This window comes from Gopherus flavomarginatus, chromosome 3 (assembly GCF_025201925.1).
Source record: "Gopherus flavomarginatus isolate rGopFla2 chromosome 3, rGopFla2.mat.asm, whole genome shotgun sequence".
In the NCBI taxonomy this organism is placed as follows: Eukaryota; Metazoa; Chordata; order Testudines; family Testudinidae; genus Gopherus; species Gopherus flavomarginatus.
The window spans coordinates 92,922,421-92,946,661 of NC_066619.1; the positions used below are offsets into that span (position 1 = coordinate 92,922,421).

At 42.7% G+C, this 24,241-nt stretch overlaps 1 protein-coding gene across 1 annotated transcript in view; it reads right to left on the bottom strand.

The window, feature by feature from the left end:
- Positions 1–24,241, bottom strand: part of LOC127048505 (programmed cell death 1 ligand 2-like) — a 34,258-nt gene that overhangs the window by 3,430 nt on the left and 6,587 nt on the right. Inside the window, exons 2-6 of the mRNA XM_050948379.1 lie at positions 14,049–14,117; positions 6,220–6,582; positions 4,954–5,235; positions 4,086–4,223; positions 3,143–3,184 (exon numbers count right to left, since the gene is read on the bottom strand). Coding sequence (XP_050804336.1) covers positions 3,143–3,184; positions 4,086–4,223; positions 4,954–5,235; positions 6,220–6,582; positions 14,049–14,103 — 880 coding nt within the window. The 5' untranslated portion in view covers positions 14,104–14,117. The remainder of the gene's footprint in view (positions 1–3,142; positions 3,185–4,085; positions 4,224–4,953; positions 5,236–6,219; positions 6,583–14,048; positions 14,118–24,241) is intronic.

Sequence of the window (24,241 nt, forward strand, 5' to 3'; positions counted from 1 at the left end):
GGAGACAAAGGTCATCTAGATTATTCATAATGATTGAGCTCTGTTTCCAATTCTAATATCTAAGAGCTGCCTCCTCAATTTCTTATTCAGACAAAACTCCCGCTGACCATCTTATATATGAGCTGAATAACAACAAATCAACAGCCTGTTAAAATGAAGTCCAATAGGATTACTCATGTGAATATCATGTGTAAAAGTATACACACTAGTGGGGCCTAAACAATTAGGTCAATGTTCTGAATCTGCATTACTGATATAGCTTAAGTTGTACTGTTTAGAATTTCTTATACGAAAAATTCTTGTTCCTCAAACTGAGGGACTGTAGGTCATTTCCAAAGCATTACAGTAAACATCTGTGGCTTTCAGACTTCATATACAGACACAGCATAGAATAAAGGTTCTTTCCAGTGTTTCTTAAAAGTGCATGGTGCTGAGAAATATAATTGGCTGTCATATGATTTCCTGCATACTGAATAGACATTTTCAGTCATTAGAAAGAGGAAGTAAAACAAAACCCAAAAAAGGCAATGAGTATCCCAATGATCTGTTATCTTCCCTTTCAAATTCTTCATTTTAATGTGTTTCATTATAATCTCTAACATACGACTTGATGTGTAAGCAGGGGCTAGGGCTTATGGTGAAAAGAATTCTACTGCTGTAAGTAATCAAATCCATGAGAAGCCACGCTATGTGCTCAAACGATATGCATTAGGGTTAGGTTTGGACATGCATTGAAGCTCTGCTCCAGAGTTTATCTTGCTTGATGGTTTTAGTTTAGTTGGGATCAAATTTTGCTCTCATGTGTGCCTACAGTAATTCCACTAAAGTTTTACATCAGTCTGTTAGAATAAATAATTTGGCTTTTGATTATTAATGTTTATTTTTAAAATGCTTCATTGGGACAGCATGAAAGTGTCTCTTTTTGGACGTAGTACATATTAACTTTAGCGGACTGGAAAGCCAGAGGTATCCTCCAGCACATATCATTCAAGACTCAGTGAGTCATTTCCATGAAAAACCCAATCTCCATCAATCCAATTCCTAATCTACACTTCTCCCCTGAAAGCTCAAAGTCATCTTGTCACCAGGACACCGTCTAACTTGGTTTCGTTAGAAGAGAGAATTTATTTCTATTTAATCCCATTATTTGAAAAGAAGTAACACTAGCTTGCTTGTAAACTGCAATTTGTAGTTTCTCCAGAGACCACTCCCAATACTGATACAAAACCTCACCTGCGCCAGAGCTTTGCTCCACATATTTCATTGATCCTTGGGCTTTGGTGGTCTTGCGGGCTTTGGCCCGTAGAGTAACTTAAAACAGTTTTGGGACTGCTCTAAATTATGTCCCACTTCAATGACTCCCAAGGGGCCGTTCTGGCAACTAGAGATTGCCAGGACACAGCAACATTGCGGCCACAATCCCTCCTACTGCCAACAACCAGGGCTTTGGAGTGGAGCCCGGAGCTGGAGCGTGGAGCAGCTCCAGAGAAGTGGAGCAGCAGGGTTTTGCCTGGAGCTGGAGCGGAGCCGGCGCACAGCTCCAAAGCCCTGCCAACAACCCTGGCACATAACCTGTGCTTGGTTTAGGGAGAGGTTGGTGGAATAGAAACTACTCCCTATGCCAGGAGAATTTCCCTTTGGCCAAGGAGACTGGCTTTAAGGGCATTTTGTGGTGCAAAGCAGGCTTATCAGGGGCCAGAATCTGGCCTATTATTTCAACTGTGTCCTATGGAGTCTAGTCGCTGGCAGTTCTCCAAACTGATTTTGTCCTGGGTCTATCTTCGGCATATTATTGATAAACTGCTTTATATAGATTTTTATCTACAGTATCTCAGGTTGAAGCATATGAATATTGTTATCCCTTTTTGACCTGAATGGCTAGTCAAAATTCTGGTCTCTGGGGATCTCCAGTTGGAAGTAGAAATTTATGTGGAGTCTATGATTGCACAATGTCCTGCTTCTCTGAATGCAGAAAGAACCAAAACAACAGGATAGCTTCTTTGCTTACAGTTTCAAGCTTCTTTAGCCAGCACCAGACCCAAAACCTCTCTCTCTAGCTTTTTCTAGGATCACACATCATGTTTACAGACTCCTGGTTGGCTTTCTTGCTGCCTCTGAATCCTTCTCTCATTTTCTTATCTGTCCCACCCCCCGCAGCATTTTCCATACCGACAGACACTCTCATGGACTCTCTCCCACCCATGACTGGTCAGAACAATACTCAATGAAACCTTCCGCCCACATAGTGCTAATTTCTGGGCAGACTCTATTAGGCCTTGTTTTAGGTGAGGCCCCTAGTTGGTCCCTTCCATGTATCTTAAATGAAGGGCATATTCACGCATCAGTTTTAGAAAGGTTTAATCTCAACCCATACCAAGGTTTAACCCAGATGATAACAGTACCAAATAGAACCAAATGTAGAAAATTCTTAGGTGGGGGTAGTCAGATCTATGCTGTCATTTTGTTTATTGCTTGATTTGTCTTGTTTTTACAAAATGAAAGTTCTGTTGTAATACAGTTTGTGGAAGTTCAGATACATTTGGAAATTACCTATTCTTTGTGCAAATTTCTGTACGACAAGGAAAGTCATACGTTCATAAGAGTAAAGATGGAAAAGACCCATTTGATTATCAAGTCCATCCTCAATAAGGACAGGATATAGTCCCTAGGAAAGGACATCTTAATTGATATATTGATAAAAGCAGACGCTATACTAGATTTGAGCCAAAGGCCAAGGAGAAGCAAGTTATATGCAGTACTTACTACTACAGAAAACTCTACATTCACCAAAACAAAGTTAGTTTATCATCTGGTACTGTACCAGATTATGGCTAGGAGAAACATAATGTCCTGACGTGGACCCAGAACCAGACTAGCAGCCAAGGCAATACCTTGGAGAGAGGAAGTGACTTGTTCTTTATTATTTACAAATTTCTGTCTTATCTGGAAAGTCATAAGATTACATGTAGAATCTGGAGAACATTCCTACTAGGCTGTAGCAATGTTAAGGAAAGTCGAATTTAGACTCTAAAGTATGTAGTGGTTCTTTAGTGTTCTCATTTGATTGATTCTTTATATATTGACAATGCCCTTATTAAAAAGAAAAAGTCATAAGCAGGAAGTTTAAAATTCCATGACTTACTGTTGTCTTCTTTCTGTAACTGGGGACATTTTCTCTTTTTGTCTGTTAAAGGAAGTGTGAACAAATCTGATTTAGATTATTTTATTTTAAAAGTTTCTACTTTAAAAAAATAACAATATAATTCAACAGATTTTTAAATATCCAAAACATCTGTGTTCTTATATTTGGCATGAGACTGTAACACATTTCTCCACAGTTCTTCTGTCCGACAACTATATGGCCAAATCCTACAGCCCTTAATTGCAGGATTAGGCCCATAATCCTGTTTCCATTCAAGTTCTGTATTAAGGTAATCAAAATTCATGCATAGTTTACTGCAGAAGTGATTTATTACCAAGACCAGAGTTGCCTAATAGGCCATTATCCATTATTACTTTCCCACTATTGTTTTCTTTCAGATAGTAAAACACTAAGACAAAAAGCAAAATAAATAGAGCAAGTAAACCCAGCTAATAATAACAGCAAAGAATCTTGCGGCACCTTATAGACTAACAGACATTTAGGAGCATGAGCTTTCATGGGTGAATACCCACTTCGTTGGATGCATGTTCGTCGGAAGTGGGTATTCACCCACGAAAGCTCATGCTCCTAAACGTCTGTTAGTCTATACGGTGCCACAGGATTCTTTGCTGCTTTTACAGATCCAGGCTAACATGGCTACCCCTCTGATACTCGACACCAGCTAATAATAGTTCAGTAAAGAGTATGGCACATACACCATCGTGTTAGCTGTTTAATCTGAACAAAGATCATACATAAAATTCCTGTGTCGCATGGTGAAGGAAGTAAAGCCTAACTCAATCAGTCATCTTTAGATCAGAGATCCTCTGGAAAACAAAAGAATCAAATGTCAAGTGAGTGTGGGTAGCAATCATCCAGTTGTTCTGAAAGGCCTGAAGAGCAAATTAGGAGACAGGACCCACTAAATAAAGTCAAAATGTACCTTTTTTGGCATGGAGCTTTGTTAGTGATTTTCTCTTTAGAAAGATAGTTAATGCAGATATGAGAACAACCGCTATTACACAGGTTGGGATGATAAATAAATTCAGAGATTTTTTTCCAACAACTGCTGTTTGTTGAGCTACAAAAGAAAAAGAAAAAAAAGGGAAAAAAAGAAATATAGTTTATAAAGTGATTTGACCTTACTCTCATTTGCACTACAGCCTTTTTACACCACCATGACAGAGCAAAGAATCCCTAAAGTGGGTGGGTATAAGTTTTCACACTTACAGTAAGACTCCTTTAAGCTGCCAGAGTGGTGTAAAGGGCTCTTACTGCAAACAAGAATTAGGCCCATTGTACTCATGATGGCTCAGTGAATACTATTATAAATCATCTGTGCACTGATTGATGACTAGTTGGATAGAATTCTAGAAAATGGAAGACCATGGAGATTGGAAATATACACTGAGAGTATCTTTGTACTGACAGTTAAACCAGGGCAGCTATTCTAGAATTTAGGGGAGGAAATGCAAATATGTGACAGGGGAAGGTTGTGTACATTAACAGCAGAACTAGTCTGGGTTCAGAAAGAACTAGTAAAATGCCAGGTTTCCAAAAGCAAATACGTTTGATTTGTTTTATCTCCAAAAAATCAATACTATACTACTTACTAGGAAGGAATTTTAGAGATTAATATAATACTATATATCCTAAAATCAAAGCACATAATCAGCTTCTACAAACTCTCTATCTCTCTCTGCCTGTTTGTCTGTCTGTCTCCCTCTCTCTCTCTCACACACACACACACACACACACACACACATACATTGTGGCAATCCCTATGTAAAAGTTCAAAATGAGATACGAACCTAAAGTGAAAATGTAGGAAGTTTCTTCATTCAGTTCTTTAGACCAGAATATGCAGCTGTAGTTTTCACTAGCATTTGGTTTGAATATCAGCATACTGGTTACATTATATAGTCCATCTGTGGTCAATGTGTAGGTGGTATTTACAGATCCGTTGACTTTAAGATTCTTCTCATTTTGCCAGAACACTTCAGCTAGAGGAAACCCTTCTGACTGACAAGTTAAAACCAACTCCTCTTCTGCAGGTTCACTCATTATTTGTACATTTATTCTCGTGTAGGATGCTGCATAAGAACAGGTTTAGTGAAATTGCTTTTAAATATGTATTAATTTTTCCACTATTCCTTCCTCTTTCTCCCTCTTTCTTTCACTGTTACTTATCTACAACTGTATCTGATGTACTACAATTTGAAACGATGGCCATTCTGCAGAAGAATATAGTATGCATTGCTCAGTCCTCCTCAGGCCTACCATGTCTATTCTTTCTTCAGTCTACTTCTTGCAGAGCCACACTAGATCACGTGCATGTAATTTATCGATCTAGAGAAAGCTAGTGCCTAGCACAATGGAGCTCCATTCACTGATGGGGCCTGCAGGCTTTACTGGAATAAATACAACAGTGGTAATATAATAAAGAACAATTCGGGCCACCTGAGGGAAAAATAGGTGTTTGGAATGTTTGTGTAACACCAGCTTTCAGCTGTGGCATTATCATCGTATGACTAGATGTTTGCAAACACAAGCCAAAGGAACACAGATGATCCTTTAAAACTGGGATCTCCTTTCTTTGCCTTTCAAAAAACCCTTCCTCTAAATAATCGCACAGGAGAGGTTTCAACCCAGAATCTAATTGACATGCTATGAGCAGCAAAAAAGGCCATGAGCCAAATTCTGTCCTCAATTACATCAATGTAAATTATGTTTAATATTGTTAGGCTCTTACAAATAACAGGTCCCTGGCCTGACAGGTACAAACACTTGGGCAATCCCCATTTCGTCTGTTACAAGATGGTACAATTTAGAGCAGCCTTAAAGCTGCTCCAAGTTGTGCTGGGAACAAAACAGGTTCCAGAATCCAGAAGAAAGGAAAAGTGATATAAAGCTACCTTTACTCCCCCTCTATGAGCTATCCCAAATATTGCTTACGTATACCTGAGGACTGAGCCCAGTGTCTTTGTAGAAGAGCCAGAAAATGTTAGTGCTGATCTTGGGAAGTGGAATATTAACTTTGAATTAATATATTATTCATGTCTTATATAGCCACTAACCTTTTACTTCCAAAGTAATGTACTTGTAATCAGCTCCTCTGTAGTCAATGAGACAGCGGTAAGACCCTGCATCCATGAGCTTTATGCTGATGATTTGAAGCACTGAATATCCCAAATTCAATTTGTCACGTAACAATGTTGCTCTTCCCCTATAGTCTCTGTGCTGGGATTTAAGGTCTTCCTCCCCCTTTTGAAGAGTATAAACCTCTTTTGATTTTTGCTCTTTTAACCCTTTTTGCTCCCAACTGACACTTAAGTCTTTAAGATTTAACTGGCCATTCACTGGAAACCTGCATTCCATGGTCACGTTGCTCCCATATTCTGCAATGTACTGTAGCTGAGGAACTTCAACTGTGAAAAAAGCTAAGATAGACAAAACCATATGATACCCACTGAGCAAATGTTATGATTTTTCCTTTAATTGGGTCATTGGGTCAAAATGTGTCAAAAATTCAAACATTCACAATTATTGGTTAGACTATAACTTTGCAGTCTTTTCTTTGTTATTGTTCTAATTTTTTCCTCATGAATAACTCTGAGTAAATAGCAAATCCACTTGATTCCATACTGATTTCAGAGTCCAAAATACAAAGACAGAAGATACAAGCTGAGGTTCTCTGCACCTCAGAAATAACCCCTGATTGTCTTTGGATGGATATTTATACAAGGGGCACTTGTCTAAAATTATTAAGGTACCTTGCGTACCCTGAAGTTTCTCTAAAAGGAACAATCTTTTGTGGACATGCTAAGCCAATTTGTTTTGTCCTTTAGACCAGTGTGAATCCAGTGTGAATCCTTTGAAATCAATAGCTTTACTCTGGATACACACATATGCAAAGGACAGCAAAATTTGTCCATTGTAAGTACACATTCTTGGAGGAATTTATAGGCATTTAGAGGCATCACACAATGCAGCCTTCAATTGTCAATCATCACTGCAGTTCTGATTCTGCCACACTTACTCACGTGGAGTAGCACCTTACTCCATGAATAGTTCCAATGAATCTTGTCAGTGGGACTTCTTGCAGAGCAAGGTACAAGCTCATGTGAGAAAGGATGGCAAAACAATTCCTTTAGTTAGCTGCCAAGAGTAAATTTCATGACATTTGAGACATGCAGTCACATGAGCCTGAAATATTTATTGCTGTATACTATTTACATCTTAAAACTTTATTTGATGCATAATGTTATTTCCACTATAAAATTCAATGTATATTATGTTTTATTTTATTTGTAACATCACCTGTACAATACCAGTGGCAGATTTAATGCAGTAGTTCTAACAATCATTGATAGTGATAATCAAGAGAAATCCAGATAGCTACTCATGCATCCTCAACTTTGTGTCATTAATTAATGAAATATCAGTAGGAAAAACTTCATTTTTTTAGCAGTATGATTGTTTCTTCACTTGTTAGTAATTGTCATCATGGAAGAATGATATAAAAGAGTTTCAAGCTATTCCTTTTTATCTATGTATCAGAGGGGTAGCCGTGTTAGTCTGGATCTGTAAAAGCAGCAAAGAGTCCTGTGGCACCTTATAGACTAACAGACGTATTGGAGCATAAATACCCACTTTGTTGGATGCATGTAGTGGAAATTTCCAGGGGCAGGTATCTATATGCAAGCAAGAAGCAGGCTAGAGATAACGAGGTTAGTTCAATCAGGGAGGATGAGGCCCTCTTCTAGCAATTGAGGTGTGAAAACCAAGGGAGGAGAAACTGCTTTTGTAGTTGGCAAGCCATTCACAATCTTTGTTTAATCCTGAGCTGATGGTGTCAAATGAACTGAAGCTCAGCAGTTTCTCTTTGAAACTCAAAGAGAAACTGCTGCATTTCAGTTCATCTGCAAATTTGACAGGGCCTCGTCCTCCCTGATAGAACTAACCTCGTTATCTCTAGCCTGCTTCTTGCTTGCATATATATACCTGCCCCTGAAAATTTCCAGTACATGCATCCGACAAAGTGGGTATTCACCCACGAAAGCTCATGCTCCAATATGTCTGTTAGTCTATAAGGTGCCACAGGACTCTTCGCTGCTTTTTATCTATATCATTTATGATCTCTTATTTACACAGAAAGTATGGTTTCAATTGCATCTTGCGGTGAAAGTGAAATAATAAATAAGAGTGAAAGAATATCTTTGTGCTGTAAATTCCATTTGCATTTGGATGTCTAGAAAAAGGTAAAGTGAAGGTTTTATTCTTAGCAGTATTTAATAGATATTTTGGACTGTATTCTCCAGTTTGCTAAGACCACTTTGAACTGCTTATGTGGTACAAAATGGCCTTTAATGTCTAGAGATAGCCAGTGAAGAATTCCTTTTGCATAATGGAACTCTCTATCTGCAGAAGGCTGATAGAGGAAACTCCACTACCTCCTATAGCGGTTATCCATCTCCAGCTATGCGTGTGGTGGGTCATTCTGAGGAATAGATGTGGGAGGATGTGGGGGAGGAAGGAAGGAGAAGTGGTGGAGCAGAGTTCCACACTGCTTGATCCTCTATTGATCCTGGTAGTTGGTGGCTTTTCAACATGGCTGACAAAGGCATAACAAGACCCAATGACTGGAAGTTGACATAAGACAAAGTCAGCCATGAAATAAGACACAATTTCCTAGCTGAGAGGGTAAACGAATTTTGGAACAGCTTTCCTGAGGAGGCGGTGGACTCCCATTGCTAGGAGTCTGTAAGATGAGATCTGGTTAAAAGATATGCTTTAATCCAGCTTCTGGGAGAAATTCTATGGCCTTTGTTTGGGGGAGATCAGGCTGGATCATCATAGTGGTCCCTTCTGGCCTTGGAACCTGTGAATCTATGTATCCTCCATTCATCACTTTCCTTCATCTGCGATGGGAAGAACAGCATTACCTCCACATGTTCATAACACTTGCAGCTGTGCATTAAGATAATAACTATAATCAAATCTCATGCTTCAGAAGGTTCAGCAGGTCTCCTGCAGGAGCAGGGAAGGATTTTTTTTCCCTAATGTACAATTCGGGAGATGTATTCTGGGCTTGTGTTTGTTTTCTCTTTCCACCTTCCTCTGAAGCATCAGATATTGGCTACAGTGAAGATGGGACATCAGATGAGGAGGACCAGTGTTGTCAGGGATTCTAGATGCCTGGCTGGTGAGTCTTGCTCACATGCTCTGGGTCCAACTGATCATAGGCGCCAACTTCTGCTCACACTGGTGGGTGCTTGACCCCCACTCTGTCCTTGGCCCTGCACCAACTCTACCCCTGCCCCCCCGCACCTGCCCCGCCCCCATTCCAACTCCTTCCCCAAAGTCCCCACCCCAACTGCACCCCCTCCCTGCCCCTATTCCAACTCCTTCCCCAAATCCCCACCTTGGCCCCACTTCTTCCCTGACTCCTTCCCTGAAAGCGCCATGTTCCCACTCCTCCCCCCTCTCTCCTGGAGCTTGCTAAGCCTCCAAACAACTGTTTGCCGGCGGCAAGCACTGGGAGGCAGATGGAGGAACAGGGATGCGGTGTGCTCAGGGGAGGAGGCGGAGGTGAGGTGGGGCATGGGGGGCAGGGAGGGGAGCTTGGCTGCCGGTGGATGCAGAGCACCCACTAATTTTTCCCTGTGGGTGCTCCAACTCTGGAGCACCCATGGAGTCGGCACCTATGCAACTAATCACTAGGTTTGGGGTTGGGAAGGAATTTCCCTCAGGTCAGGTTGGCTGGGACCTGGGCTTTTTTCACCTTCCTCTACAGCATGTAGTGTGATATCTGGACATCTCTCACCTATTCAGTTTCTTGCCATTGCAGGAACCTCAAGCACTGGTAGCACCTTAGTCACTCTGGTTTGCTGCCTGCCGCCCCAAGCAAAAAAAAAAAAAAAGCCTCTCAGACTGCCGCCCAAACTGCCAAAGCGAAAAAAAAAAACTCCAGGACTGTGCAACCCCAAGAATGGACAGAATGCCGCCCCTCAGCATGTGCTGCCCCAGGCACATGCTTCCTCCGCTGGTGCCTGGAGCCAGCCCTGGCGGCCTGTGGCACATAGTTTAGTCTCCTGAGGACTGAAAGGCTTTGGTCTCATGAAAGTCCTGGGGCTTAACATAGGGGCATCTGGATGAAATTTAATGGTCTGTGATATACAGGAGGTCAGACTATATGCTCTGGTTATCCCTTCTGGCCTTAAACTGTATGAAATGATTAAACCATCCTGAACTGTCAGTGGCAGCCATTAGAGCAGTAAAATGGCATCCCCCACACACTCAGGATTGCCACGACCCCATCTGCTGATGGAGCGACCCCACTTAAAGCCACGACCTGCACTTTGGGAACCACTGCTCTACGGGCTGCTGCAGCAACCAAGAGTACACAGGGTTCTACAGTGCTTCATCCACACTCACACCCATAGTTATGCTTAGAGAGCAGGGGCAGCTCCAGGCACCAGCAAAGCAAGCAGGTGCTTGGGGCAGCCCATTTGTAGGGGCGGCAGCCGGCAGGGATCCAGCCTGGGAGCTGAGAACCAGCAGGGGACCCTGGGAACTGTAGTTCCTTGGTTAGCTTCCTGCCTATAGAGCCAGCCCTGAAGCAGGGAAAGAACTACATTTCCCAGCATTCCCTTGGCCACTATCAACAGGAAAGGGAGGGGGAGGGAGTATGGTAGCTGAAACCTCATGCTGCATCTTGCTGTGAATGGAGAGCTCATTGCTAGAGCGGGGTGGCACTGTGAATGGGGAACAAGTGTGCCCAAGGAGTAGAAGGCTTTGGCCTAGATAGCCCCTTCAGAAGACATCCCCAGACTGGATTAAGTCTACTGGTGTGACCTCACCTTGCAGTCCCCAAAGAAAGAATTGGGTGGACTAAATGGACAGTGCCCCTCTCTATCTGAAGCCTAGCAAGGGAGGTATGTGGATCCCACTAGAATTTAAAATGAAAAGTAAGGGGGGGAGGCTCTACTGGACCTGGGTAGCTTTAAATGCAGTACCAGGCATGTAGGAGGATTTCCACTTCTGAGCCATGAAAGCAGAAATTGACTTTTCCTTTCCAGATTTAGCTAATATTCAGAAAGGGAATCTAGCACCTGCCTTCCAGATTTGAACACTCAAAATTCAGGAGTGCTCAAGCTCAATTTGGGCAGCTGTTACTTCATTTCTCCCAAATCAAATATACTGATCCACTGTAATTTGCTGTAGAAAAAGTAGGATAAAATTGAGCAAGAAATGCTACCCTGTAGCTTTTAGGACTGGAACTGCTATTTTTAATAGCCATTGCCCTTTTTTTTTTTTTTAGTTTTATTTGTTCAAAAGGAAGACAGTGATATTGCATTGGCAAATTCCCCATAGAAACAAAGAGTGGAACAAAAGAATAATAAAGGCACCTCAACTTTTCCTCATTTATGGAGGGCAGAGCACCCACTAATTTTTCCCTGTGGGTGCTCCAGCCCTGGAGCACTCATGGAGTCGGCGCCTATGCAACTGATCACTAGGTTTGGGGTTGGGAAGGAATTTCCCTCAGGTCAGGTTGGCTGGGACCTGGGTTTTTTTCACCTTCCTCTATAGCATGTAGTGTGGTATCTGGACATCTCTCACCAGATATCCTTCAATCACACAAGCTGAAAATTGTTCCACTTTACTGCAGTTCCGTAACCATATGGGAACCAATCCTGTCTGTGTTCTGTGCACATCCAAAATTCCTCCTTAATGACCCACCCTGGGAGCAAGTTACCAGTGACCCAGGGCAGGGGTGGAAGGAGGGTGCAGGTGGTGGAGGGGAGAGCCCAGGGCTGGGGCGGTTGGGGGTGCGGGTGGAGGGGGCAGAGCCCAGGGCTGGGGCGGAGGGGATGTGTGGGTGGGGGGGCCCTGGTGGGGGTGAAGGGGAGAGCCCAGAGCTGGGGCAGCATAGGGTAGGGAGGGAGAGCCCAGGGCTGGGGCAGCAGGGAGTGCAGGTGGGGGGGAGAGCCCAGGGCTGGGGCAGCGGGGGGGGCAGGGCTGAGGTGGGGGCAGCCAAAATTGTTTTTGCTTGGGGCAGCAAAAAACCTGCTGGGGCCCTGCTAGAGAGGAAGGATGGTCCAGTAGTTCAGATGCCAGCCTGACACTTAAGAGATGTGGGTTCAATTTTCCTCTCTAGCACTGACTTCCTGTGTGGCTTTGAGCAGGTTGCGTAGTCTCTCTGTGCCTCAGCTCACTACCTGTAAAATGGGGGTAATAGTGCCTCCCTACTACACAGGAGTATTGGGACGATAAATACATTAAAGATTGAAATGCACTCAGATACTACATTGATGGGGGCCATATAAGTGTTTTAGATAGAAGCCCTAAGCCAGGAACTATAGCTGGCTTTACCATCCAAATAGCCTCTATATTGGAGATATTCCTCAGTGAGTAGAGACATACAGGGATATTAGGACAACATAGATCTGGGTCCAAAGATTTATTTTCCCTAGCCCATTCCTTATATGGACAGCTAGCCTATTCCTTGACTTGTCTCTAGTCCCTAACTGCGTCTTCTTATGTATTTGTGTAACATCTGGTACATGGGACCTCGATCCTGAGTGGGGCCTTTGATGTTATCACAAATCAAATATTTAATAATTACTAACAGTTTAATATCAGAGAGGTAGCTGTGTTAGTCTGGATCTGTAAAAAGCAACAAAGAGTTCTGTGGCACCTTAAAGACTAACAGATGTATTGGAGCATAAGCTTTCATGGGTGGATGCCCACTTTGTCAGACGCATGCGTGGGTATTCACCCACAAAAGCTTATGCTACAATACATCTGTTAGTCTTTAAGGTGCCACAAGATTCTTTGTTGCTTTTAACATTTTAATAATAGGATTGGACTTATTTGAGGCCTTTGTTTTTATTTTGTTTATTTCTCTCTTATCCAATTAAAGTCATTTCGTTTCACTGAATGTGCAAGAGTGAGTTATTGTGTAGCTAGAAGCCTGATAATTTTTGGGTGATGAGGACTGGATGATTTAGGTGCTCAGCTGCCATGGTGATGGAGGTGTCACATGAAGTAGATAGATTAGATAAATAGATTAGATAGAGAGGAAAAAACAAATGGATCAGTGGATATGGATGAAGAAAAATGTCTCTGTTAAGAAAATGGCTATTTATGGAAAAATTGATGGGTGCCACTTGGAGGGAAACACCCAAGATTTTTAAAAGTCACTAGTGATTGTGGATGTTTCAGTTTTTGGATGCCCCATATGAGATTTCTTAAAGGAGCCTGATTTTCGGAAGTGCTGAGCACCTGCACTTTGAAAATCTGGCCCCTACAACAATGGTGTAGCCAGGATGGGATACTTGGGTGGGCCCTGACTTTGGGTGGGTGGGCAGTGACAGGGGAAGGGGGCTAGAAGGGATCAGAGCTGCTTTCCCCCTATCCTCTCCAGCCGGCCTCGCGGGGCGCAATGGACACACTGGCCAGGGGCCCCCAGGGGGCCCGTCATGCACCCGGGGGAGTGGGGTTGGGGCACTGGGGCTTGCAGGTAGGCAAGCCCCCGTGCCCCAACTCCACTCCCTGGCTGGAGTGCTGGGTGGGCGGAGCGGGGTGAGCCGTCAACCTGACTCCCTGGCTGGAACACCAGACAGGCAGGTGGAGCGGGGCAAGTGCTGGGGCTGGAGCAGAGCTAAGACTATGGTGGTGGGCCTGGATGCTAAGTGGGTGGGCTGTGGCCCACCCAGTACCCACCCGTGGCTACGTCCCTGCACTGCAAGCCTCCTCCAGTTGGACGCTCAAAACAGATCTCCCAAAAATCACTAGTCACTTTTGCAAATCTTGGTGAAGACTTTGAAATACACGTATAAAGGCTGTAGCTGTATTCTTATGCCAGTTATATTGATGAAAGTTAAAAGAGAAGATCTCTCACCTCTTATCAAGTAGAGCTGCACTTCCAATATCAAGATTGACAGGATTCTGAACATTTTCTCAGAGGAGTCTAAAACACAACAATATTAGCAACTTAAATTTTCCCAACTGCCTTATCATACTGAGATGTAGCAAACTCCTTTACTATAAAGTTATCATTAAAAGTTAACCCACTTTCCAGGTTCTTAAATGTCAGAAAATATAAATAGATCCTTACATGCTGACTGAATCAAGTGACTTTCCGGGTTATAATGACACACAGGCACATGCTGTATATTGTGGTACACTAAATTCTGACACTGAAAACAGGGAAATCACTTTTAGAGATCCGCATCTGAGCCTTTATGATTTCAAGAGTCCAAAAGGGACTTATCAACACCAGATACTTTCCAGGATTATTTCTTACAGTAACTACAATAACCTCGCTTTGAAACTATATCCATTAATATTATAAGCAACTGAAGATGAATTTTCATGGTCAGTAAAGCTTTGTGCACGTATAAACATACTTCCCAAACTCCCATAGCTGAAGGAGTCTGGCATGCTCTGTGGCTTGATAGTAGAATAGCCCTGACTTTGTCTCCTCTTCACCCCAGTCACCCTTTTAGTGGAATTTTCACATGAGCCCTCTGTGCTCATGGCCTGTATGTGTTTTAGGTCTCAGTGTAGGACATACAAAGGGAAAGGGAGGCCTCCATCTATCCTCTCTCCCACTCACCCGTGCAAAGGCCAGGGACAGTCTGGCCTTTAGTCTGGTCAAAAGAGATTAGATTTTTCATGAAGGGACTTTCTGGAGTGGAAAGCTTATTCTGTTCTCTCTATACTCTAAAAAATAATTCAGATCTGGAGAGGGTATGAATAAGGCTTTGAGTCTGTCACGGAGGTCATGGAAGTCATGGATTTCATGACTTTCCATGACCTCCATGACTTCTGCAGTGGCTGGTGCTGGCTCAGGACGGGATGGGGGGCTCCCCAGCTCCCACTGGCATGGCCCTGCAGCTCCTAGGTAGCAGAGGGGCCAGGGGGCTCCACACTGCACTCTGCTCACGCCCACGTCCATGGTCCATGCCCCTGCAGCTCCCACTGGCTGTGGTTCCTGGCTAGTGGGAGCTGTGCAACCAGCACTTGTGGCAGGAGCAGTGCACGTAGCCCCCTGGCTCCTCTGCCACCTAGGAGCTGCAGGGACATGCAGAGATGGGTAGGGTGCCCCTCTCAGCCCTGCCAACCATCCACCCCAGCACCAGCGGGGGACCCAGGCAGCAGGCCATGGGCCACGCCCCTCCCCAGCACCAGCAGGGGTCCTGGGCCACCTCCCCCAGCACTCACAGCGCCCTGACTGCCCCCCCCAATCACCCACGGCCCCCTGCCAAAGTTTTAGTTAGGGGTATATAGTATAAGTCATGGACAGGCCACGGGCCGTGAATTTTTGTTTACTGCCCATGACCTGTCCATGAATTTACTAAAAATGCCCATAACTAAAACATAGCCTTAGGTATGAACAATGTTACTTTTGATATTGGAAGGGGGCATGCAGTGAGGAGCAGCAGCGACTGGTGTAATGGCAAGTCTTATTTAACATTTCCATGATCTTAAATGGGAGGGGAAATAACACATTAATCATATTCACTACTACACAGATGTTGACAAATTAGAAGGAGTTCCAAGAAGAGTAAGAAAAGGGTTCATGGTTCAAGAGGGAACCACTTAATGAGGAAAGACTACAAGAATTAAATCCATGTAGGTTGACTAAGCAATAAGTATTTAAATTGTATAACCAAGGAGGGGGAGAAGTTACCAGGGTGGTAAAAGAAGGCAGCCTCATAGCTAGGAGCAATCACATTAAGAGACTTCCAAGAGAAGTGCTGAAAACCCTGTCACTTGGAACTTTAATATATATTGTCTCACTGATATCTTCTGCTCATCCCCCCAACCCTCCAAATGTATCTCTCTGTTGTCTCTTGCATTTAGCTCTTTGGGACAGGGACTGTCTTTTTGTTTTATATATTTACTATGCCTTGAACGATAGGGCTCCAATTTCTGCATGGGGCCTCTGAGGGCTACCATAATCATTGTTATTGTCATCACTGAAGTAGATAAAATAAAATAAAAGGTACTATAGGGAACATGGAAATAAAATTGAAGGTAGAAAACTAAATACTGGTTTAAAAAGCCTTTAGTATTCAGTGTATAACTCATTGTCATGGGATGCCATTGAGGCAAAGAACTTAAAGACAAAAAGGAACTGGACATTTATATGGAATACAAGAACATCCACAATTGTAACAGTTAATGCAAAAAAAATGGGAAGTGATCGAAATGTCATGCTTTAGAGCTTACAGCAATCTCTGTTGCACATCTGCCTACTGTGGAATGATTACATCTTCCTCTGAAGTGTCTGGTGCTGCCCACATTTGGAGATAGGAACTGGACTAAATGGACAATGAGTCTGATACAGTCTGGCAATTTCTATGTTCCTAATTCTGCATTGGCTTGTGATGCACTTTATGATCTAATAAATCCAATTTCTATGATTAACTTTCATACTCTATGATTCAGTGTCTGTCAGAAATGATGACAGTTTAAAAAATAGGCTGGATAAATAGAAGACCTCAGTATGGGACCATATGAACAGCAGTGACGGAGATCATCCCTAGGATACCATAGACAATCTGGGCACCAGATTACAGGAAAGTTATTGAAGCACCAGAAAAAGTGTAGAAGGAAGCAATGAAAATGATAAGGATCTTGAGTGTCATAATTACAAGGAGAGTTTAGGGACTTTAGGTGTATTGTATTAATTGGAAAAGAGATTAGGGGACATGACTGAGTTCTTAAATGTTCTGAGAAGTGTAGAGTCATTGGATGTCACAAAACTATTCAAGATAGTAATAGGCTACTAATCTCAAAACACGAGAAGAAATACTTTTCTGCCAACTTTATGAACCTCCTCTCTTTCTAGTCTTCTCTAACCTTGCCATTCCTGCTGCTCTTTTAGCACCAGCTTCCCCTTTGCTCCTTCCCAGAATTTCTCCACTGTTGGTGAAAGAGCCTTCACCTCCACAGCTCTTGCATTGACAGACTTTCTGCCTCATCGGTTGTCAATGCATCTCTGTTCAAATCTCATATATTTTCTCCCTTTGTTATTAACCTTATGATTGCAAGCTTTGCTGTGTTCTGTGCCATATCATACGCTGTCATACATTCTGCAGTATAACGTCGTTTGTAAAATACACAGTACTCCATAAAGTCTTTTGACATACAGTTTCAGTGAAAGAGGCTGTACAAAATAAAATTTTATTGTACTGAGCTGGAGTTGAGAGTAACTAATGTGTGTGAGAGACTATCAGAGGCAGTCACAGACACTGACACCTGAGGTTATTAAAAGAAGGGTTAGATGAGGACGTAAGGCTTAATTTTCAGAGATGATGAGCACCCACAGCATTCATTCACTTCCCCTGGAATTTTCGATACGCAGCACATTTGAAAACCAGGACCCTACAGCCTGAGCCTACTTTGAAGTTAGCAAGAAAGAAAAGTAATTCTTTTCTAAGGACTTTTTTCCTTAGAAGGAAAATAAAAACAATTGGAAGGCTACAAGTCTTTACAGATAGGGAAATGGATCAAGGTACATGCCAGGACCCAGTTTTTCCTGCTGTCCCTTTTGTAACAGAACTCAACTAAATCTGCTTCATCAGTATAACATATTCATTGGGTCCCAGAAACCAAAAGGAAGGGGAAATTCCAGGGCAGTTATGATATTTAGGCCACAACCTATACATTTTATTAGTTGCTTTGAAGCACCACTTCCCATTTTTTCCTCTCAGTAAATCATAGTTCATTAAAATGTTTACTTGTTTGAATGTTAACACAGTGCATTCACCTCAGCAAACATACTTGGAGGACTTAGCTACCAAGTTCTGATCCAGATCTGGGTCCAAACGTCCCAAAGTTTGGGGGCATTCAGATCTGGGGTTTGGTCTCAAGCCCATCTCAACTGTCTAGCATAGACCTGAGGATACTTCCATGGATGGAGGGTCAGGAAACCTAGGATATCATCCTGGCTTCATTGAAGTCAGTGGCAAAACTCCCATTGACTTCAATGGTGCCAGAATTCCATCTCTAGTTTTTGTTTCCGGCTCTGCCACTCACTCACGCTGAGACCTTGGGCAACTGAGTTTACCATTGTGCCTCAGTTCCCCAACATTTTGTGAGCACAATAGCCTGGCATTGGTTTGACATAATTATCAATGCTGATTTCACTGGGACTGCCTTCTTTTCCCTTCTCCCTGGTAAAAAGCCTTACCTATCAAAGTGAAATTTTGGAGGAGCAGGAAGGTTCTGGCATTTCAGAGGGATGCATTTGAGACTTTTCCATATCATGAGCCAGTCAGCTCAAAGTTCTTCTGCTGCCCCATGCCTAGTCCCATAGTTTCATCTCCAGGATATTATGTCCCCCAACTTATGGACAACTCTGGCTGGGGTTGGAGCAAGTTAAGAAACCATGGAACGACTCGACTCTGAATCAGCTCTATCCTTCACACTCTACCTCTGTTCCAGTGGCACTAGGAGGGAATAAAGTACCAGTTTGCCCATACTGAAATAGGCCAGACCTCTAGAACATCCTGTGACTGTGCACTCTGTCCATGCATCCTATGTTGGTGTCTATTAATCTGCCATGATGGTAGAGTAGTATCCTTTCCTGCTAAGGTGCTTACTCGCTCTAACGTAGCAAGATGGGTATACTATACAATAGATCCTGATCCTGGGGAAACATTGCTATTCAAACCCCACAATTATTTCAGGAATTTTTCTAACTTTTTACAACTCTGGGGGCTAGCACAGCAGTAATTGCCTTGCAAACCTCCATGTCCATTGTGCCAAAGGTGGAGTTGCCAGCCCATGAACGGATTGCCAACAGATTAGTAACAACATGGGTCTGCCAGCTTCTACAAAGTGATAGAAACACATTTCTGGACCAATATTCCCTTTCTCATCAGAGTGTCCCGGTGCTTGAGGGCCAGGGAAAACTCCTAACACAATTCCAGAAATGTGGCTGTCCTCATATGAAAGTTCTGGGCCCGCTGCTGGTCATGTATTCATCATGATGTAGTCCATCACCTTGTGCTTGTGATCCTGATCCAGAAGTCTGCATTGTGGGATGGAGGCTCTGCCATGGAAGACAGTAGCAACTGGGTCCATGCCATCATGTACTCATGGTGCTGGCTTTGTCTCCTGCTTGTAACAACAAGCTGCTGTGTTCTCCAAGCCAAAAAGCCACCTCTGTAACACAGTCACCATTTTTTGGTACCAGCTCCTCTGGAAGAACACCAAAGAAACATGGTCTCCATAAAAAACAGCAGCAGTTGGTCCCAATTGTTTGAACAAGTGAGATATATACTTTAGAGCACCAGGAGGACACAGCACACCAGCTTGGGCCATGCTCGAAAATGAATTTCCAGGCCTAGGCCATTTCTGCCTACAATTCCCAGAGAGGACAGAATAACTGTCCCAGAGTGCCCTGCGAAAGTGAGCATAGAGTGGAGCAGTGTGTTTGTGGTGCTGTGAACCATGGGACTCGCACCCAGAGAGCTGCGTAACTCTCACAATTAGATTCAGTGCCAGTGTGGACGTGGTATGTGACAGCAAGTGTCTGGTAATTGACTGCTCTTCTACAGTGTGAAGCACTGTACTGATACAGGATAAAGTGAGACAGCTAACTTGTGATTTCCTATCTTGGGGCTAGGCTGAAGTGAAGACATAGCCAGAGATTGTGAAAGCGTGAGCAGGACAGTAAGTATGAGACAGTGACAGAATGAGTGTGAGAAAGGAAGGAAAAAGATCCATAATCCTCTTTACAACAGCCTTCCTATTTCACAGCAAGTACTAGGCTCAAATTAGCACCATCACTTGTGGTCTTTTCAGGGACCAAAAGGTACATAACTGAAGGTGTTTGCTCAGTAATGTGCTAAATTGGACATGGAGGGGGGGGGCGGGGGCTAGTGATAGTACCTTGTTAAAATTCCACCACCAAATCAAAGGGATGCTTTGGGTAATTTCCCATCCTCTGGTGAAATTCACCACCTCTCTGGATTCAGTCCTTGCATGAGATGACTTAGGTGCTCAAGCAAATCGTTTGCCATTGGAATGCACCAATTCTCAAGTATTTTTGAAAAATTTCCTGTAGGGGAATATACATTCCTAGTTCCCTTGTCTGCCCTACAACTCCAGTTCAAATTATATATCATCCACTCAGCATTTTTTTAAGGAACACATTTCTAGTGAAGTGCACTTTAAATAAGTTTGCTTGCAAGTGGTTTTGTCTCCTTCCTTGATTATGATTTTGAGGAAACATTTTTGCTTAAATGGGGAAACAAATAGAGTCCTGTGTCCCTTTCCCTTCCTCCTCTCCCTCACTCCATCTTCTCTTCTTAAACACACACACTGCTGAGACATGGAACTGGTAACCAGCTAAGGTAGAAGCCCATTGCTAAAATATTGATGCTTTGTGTATATACATGGTAGAAGTTTGTATCAAAGGTCATCAACAATTGAATTTTTCTGACTTATAAAACTCTTATGCAGTCAGCAGTGAGACAATATAGTAATGTACAAGGGACCCTAAGAAGAAATATACAAATTTACCCCTCTTCTCCAAGATTTAAGGAAAATCTTAGATAAGTTATAAATTCCTTGGAGGAAGAGATTCTGGCACCCTATTTCACATCGGGTGGCACCCTATTTCACATCTGGTAACACCCAATAGCGGAGCCAGATTATGAGCAATGGTAGAGCCAGGGAGCAATGGGTCATTGATGATCCCACCTTCAGTTGTACATATTGGCTTGAAAAGGCACCACACATACACCTAAAGGCCACCAGAGACTACTGGTAACACCCTACTCCCTGAGTCATTTCATTGACTTCAATGGAATATTCATAGGACAAGATTCTATTTTCGACAATGAAGGGTATCAGAATCTGGCCTTTAGAAACTGAAACGTGGGTGTACTGCTTTTAATATAGCAGAGATTCTGGTAACATTGGAGGGGGTATAAAAAGAAATAACCTCAACTTTACTCATTTTTCTGGAAACAAAGCTTTCCCCAGAAGTGAGTCATCCAGAATTGTTCCTGGCACCTCCAAAGTTGTGTATATCAGACCGGCAGCTCCGCTATCTCTGCAGAGGATTTAATGTGTTCCCTGCTCCCGGCCAGCCAGAGGGAAGGTGTTATTTGTGTCCCCCTCCCATCCATCCATCTCTCTAGGTTCTTACATAGCCCCCATTATTGCAATATCTGAGCAGCCCACTTGCCCCAGAATTAAGCAATAAGTGGCACAACAAAGGTGTGATGATACTATTTAATATGTTGTGAAACTCTTTTACATATAGGAACATGTCAGTGCAGTAAGGAGGCCAATATAATGAATGAGAGCCAACACTAGGAGCCAGTCTCTTGGCTAAGAAGAGTACCTATCATGTGTGGTGCTGAGAACTAAATTCTTATTCTTAGATGCACACATAGCTGAGGAAAGAATTTTGCCCATGTCCTTTAATCTCATCCTTTTCCACACTTAGTAGGACCTATCAGTTAAATTTGGATTGTGTTCTTTCAGTTGTTCTATGAACTACGTTCCTACAGAATTTAGCCCTCTTTCACCTTCAGGGCCTGTTTGTACAAACCCTCACTTACATAGCAGGTCCTTTGTCACACAAATAATATGTAATTTTTGCATAATCAGGGCCTAAGTGTAGTATAGAGCTAATTTAATTTAATTCCAATTTGTTCCAACATATATTGACATTATTCATTATTTCCCAACAAGCTTATTTAAACAGCCTTAAGCTGAAAAAGAAATCACAGAAGTAAGGGCATTTTTATTCAATTCTATAATACTAAAAATGGAAACCATTGTTCTTATCTGCCCTTAACATTGTTCACATAACTTGTACATGGAAACTATACAACTAGATTGAGAACATAATACTGTTATTTGAAAAATGAAAATAGTTCATTTATAGCACATACCGTAATTGATATAAAGGGCTAAATTCTACCTGCCAGAATTAATGGGTTTGCACACGCTTAACAGAAGACCTAAGGTGCCTTTAGAACAGGAAATAATTTGTTTTCAATTAACATTAAACAGGATATTCCTTAATACCAATTGAGATTAAATAGACACAGTCACACTAAACTAGTGCAAAATGGTTTGGCTCATTGAAAACAAATTTCCATGAAATGGGATAGTCTATAAACTATGTTGATATTAAGTGAGCCTGATATTTTAACAGTATCACCATTCCTGAGAGTCTCTCGTTACCACTATAAAATGTTTCCATTAAATCCATCGGCGTACACACACATACATACAAACATGTACACACACGCGCTTGAGGAGAAAAACATCAAAGCCTGAGATTTTCAAAAATGGTGCTTAAAATTAGGCTCCTACCACCTTATTTAACTGCTTAAATATGGATTCAGGATCCTAATTTTAGCTCCCATTTTTTAAAAACCTGCCTAAAATATTTTCTGTTTGTTCTAAGATTCTATTTGTTCTATATAGATTGCAAGGACCTCGTATCAGGGACTTTCAGTTTTATGTGCCTATAAAGCCACATGCACACTATGGTGCTGTACAAATAACTGTAATGAATTATACTAATATACTATGCTGCAGAAACCCCACCTACCACAACCATTATTACGTGCTGTTTTATAGTATTTTGTATTGCTTGATGAAAACGCACTCCTTGGTGATAACCCGAACATGTTACAAGGCACAAAATGACCACGGATCTGACAGAACTTTTATACGTCTTTTCACAAAATGCTACAATTCAAAGACAGTTTCAGCTACTTTGCATTGTTTTAAAGCAGTGGTTCTCAAACTTTTGTACAGGTGACCCCTTTCACATATCAGGCCTCTGACCCCCCCTATAAATTAAAAACACTTTTTTATAAATTTAACACCATTATAAATGCTGGAGACAAAGTGGGGTTTGGGGTGGAGGCTGACGGCTCGTGACGCCCCATGTAATAACCTCGCGGCCCCCTAAGGGGTCCTGACCCCTAGTTTGAGAACCCCTGTTTTAAAACAACTTGGAAATTCTTCTTGTTCAAGAACAAACTTGTCCCTGATAAAACACCACTGACTTCAAAGGGATTACACAATGGTGTTTAGGAAGGGAAATTCAATATACTGTTGCACTCATTTGAAACTTCAGGGAGAATTTAGATAAGTAGAAAATATAGACAGAATTAGAAACTGTCAGGGCTATGCAGGTGCTCTGCCTTCCACACTCTCGATGTCTTTGTGGACCAGGTAAATTTGTGGCTTCATCTCTTATTTCTTTCATCTAAATTATTCAAAGATGGAAATGCTTCTGCTGGGTAAGCAGACAACCTTGAAACAATTCCAGCTCCTGTCTTCATAACTCATACTTCCCATTTGCCACCATTATTAATATCAGTATTATAACAGCAACTAAAGACCCGAGTCATCATCAGGTCATCACGGAGCTAGGCACTGTACTAACACAAATGAAGTCCCTGCCCCAGAAAGCTTATAGTCTAACAAACCATGCATAATAATCATCCCTAAACTCTTCTCCTCCTCCATCTCCATGTCTGCAGATGGCCATGTCTTGGACGGTGAAAGTTTAGTCACAGTAATAGTACTCAGCATTTGTATAGCATTTTTACTCTGCAAAGTGCTTTACAAACATTAATTAATAATGTATTCTTATGACATCCCCAGGGCCACCCGGGGGAGGTGGGGGCAAGTGGGGCAATTTGCCTCAGGCCTCAGGCCCTGCAGGGGCCCCTCAAATCGCTCCGGGTTTTCTGCTGCATTTCCGCGGCAGGCCCTTCACTTGCTCCGGGTCTTAGGCGGTGGGTCCTTCAGTGCAGCGGAAGACTTGGAGCAAGTGAAGGACCAGCTGCTGAAGTGCTGCCAATGCCTCGGAGCGCTGCCCAGTGAGTATAAGCGCCACTAGCGGCAGGGGAAAAAAAAAGTCGCGATTGGTGGCACTTAGGCTGCTCTACTGCCACTGCTTCATTCTTTGGTGGCAATTCAGTGACGGGTCCTTCTCGGAGGGAAGGACCCGCTGCCGAATTGCTGCCGAAGACCCGGCCCTGCCCGAGGCCCCCTGAATCCTCTGGACGGCCCTGGACATCCCTCTGAGAAAAG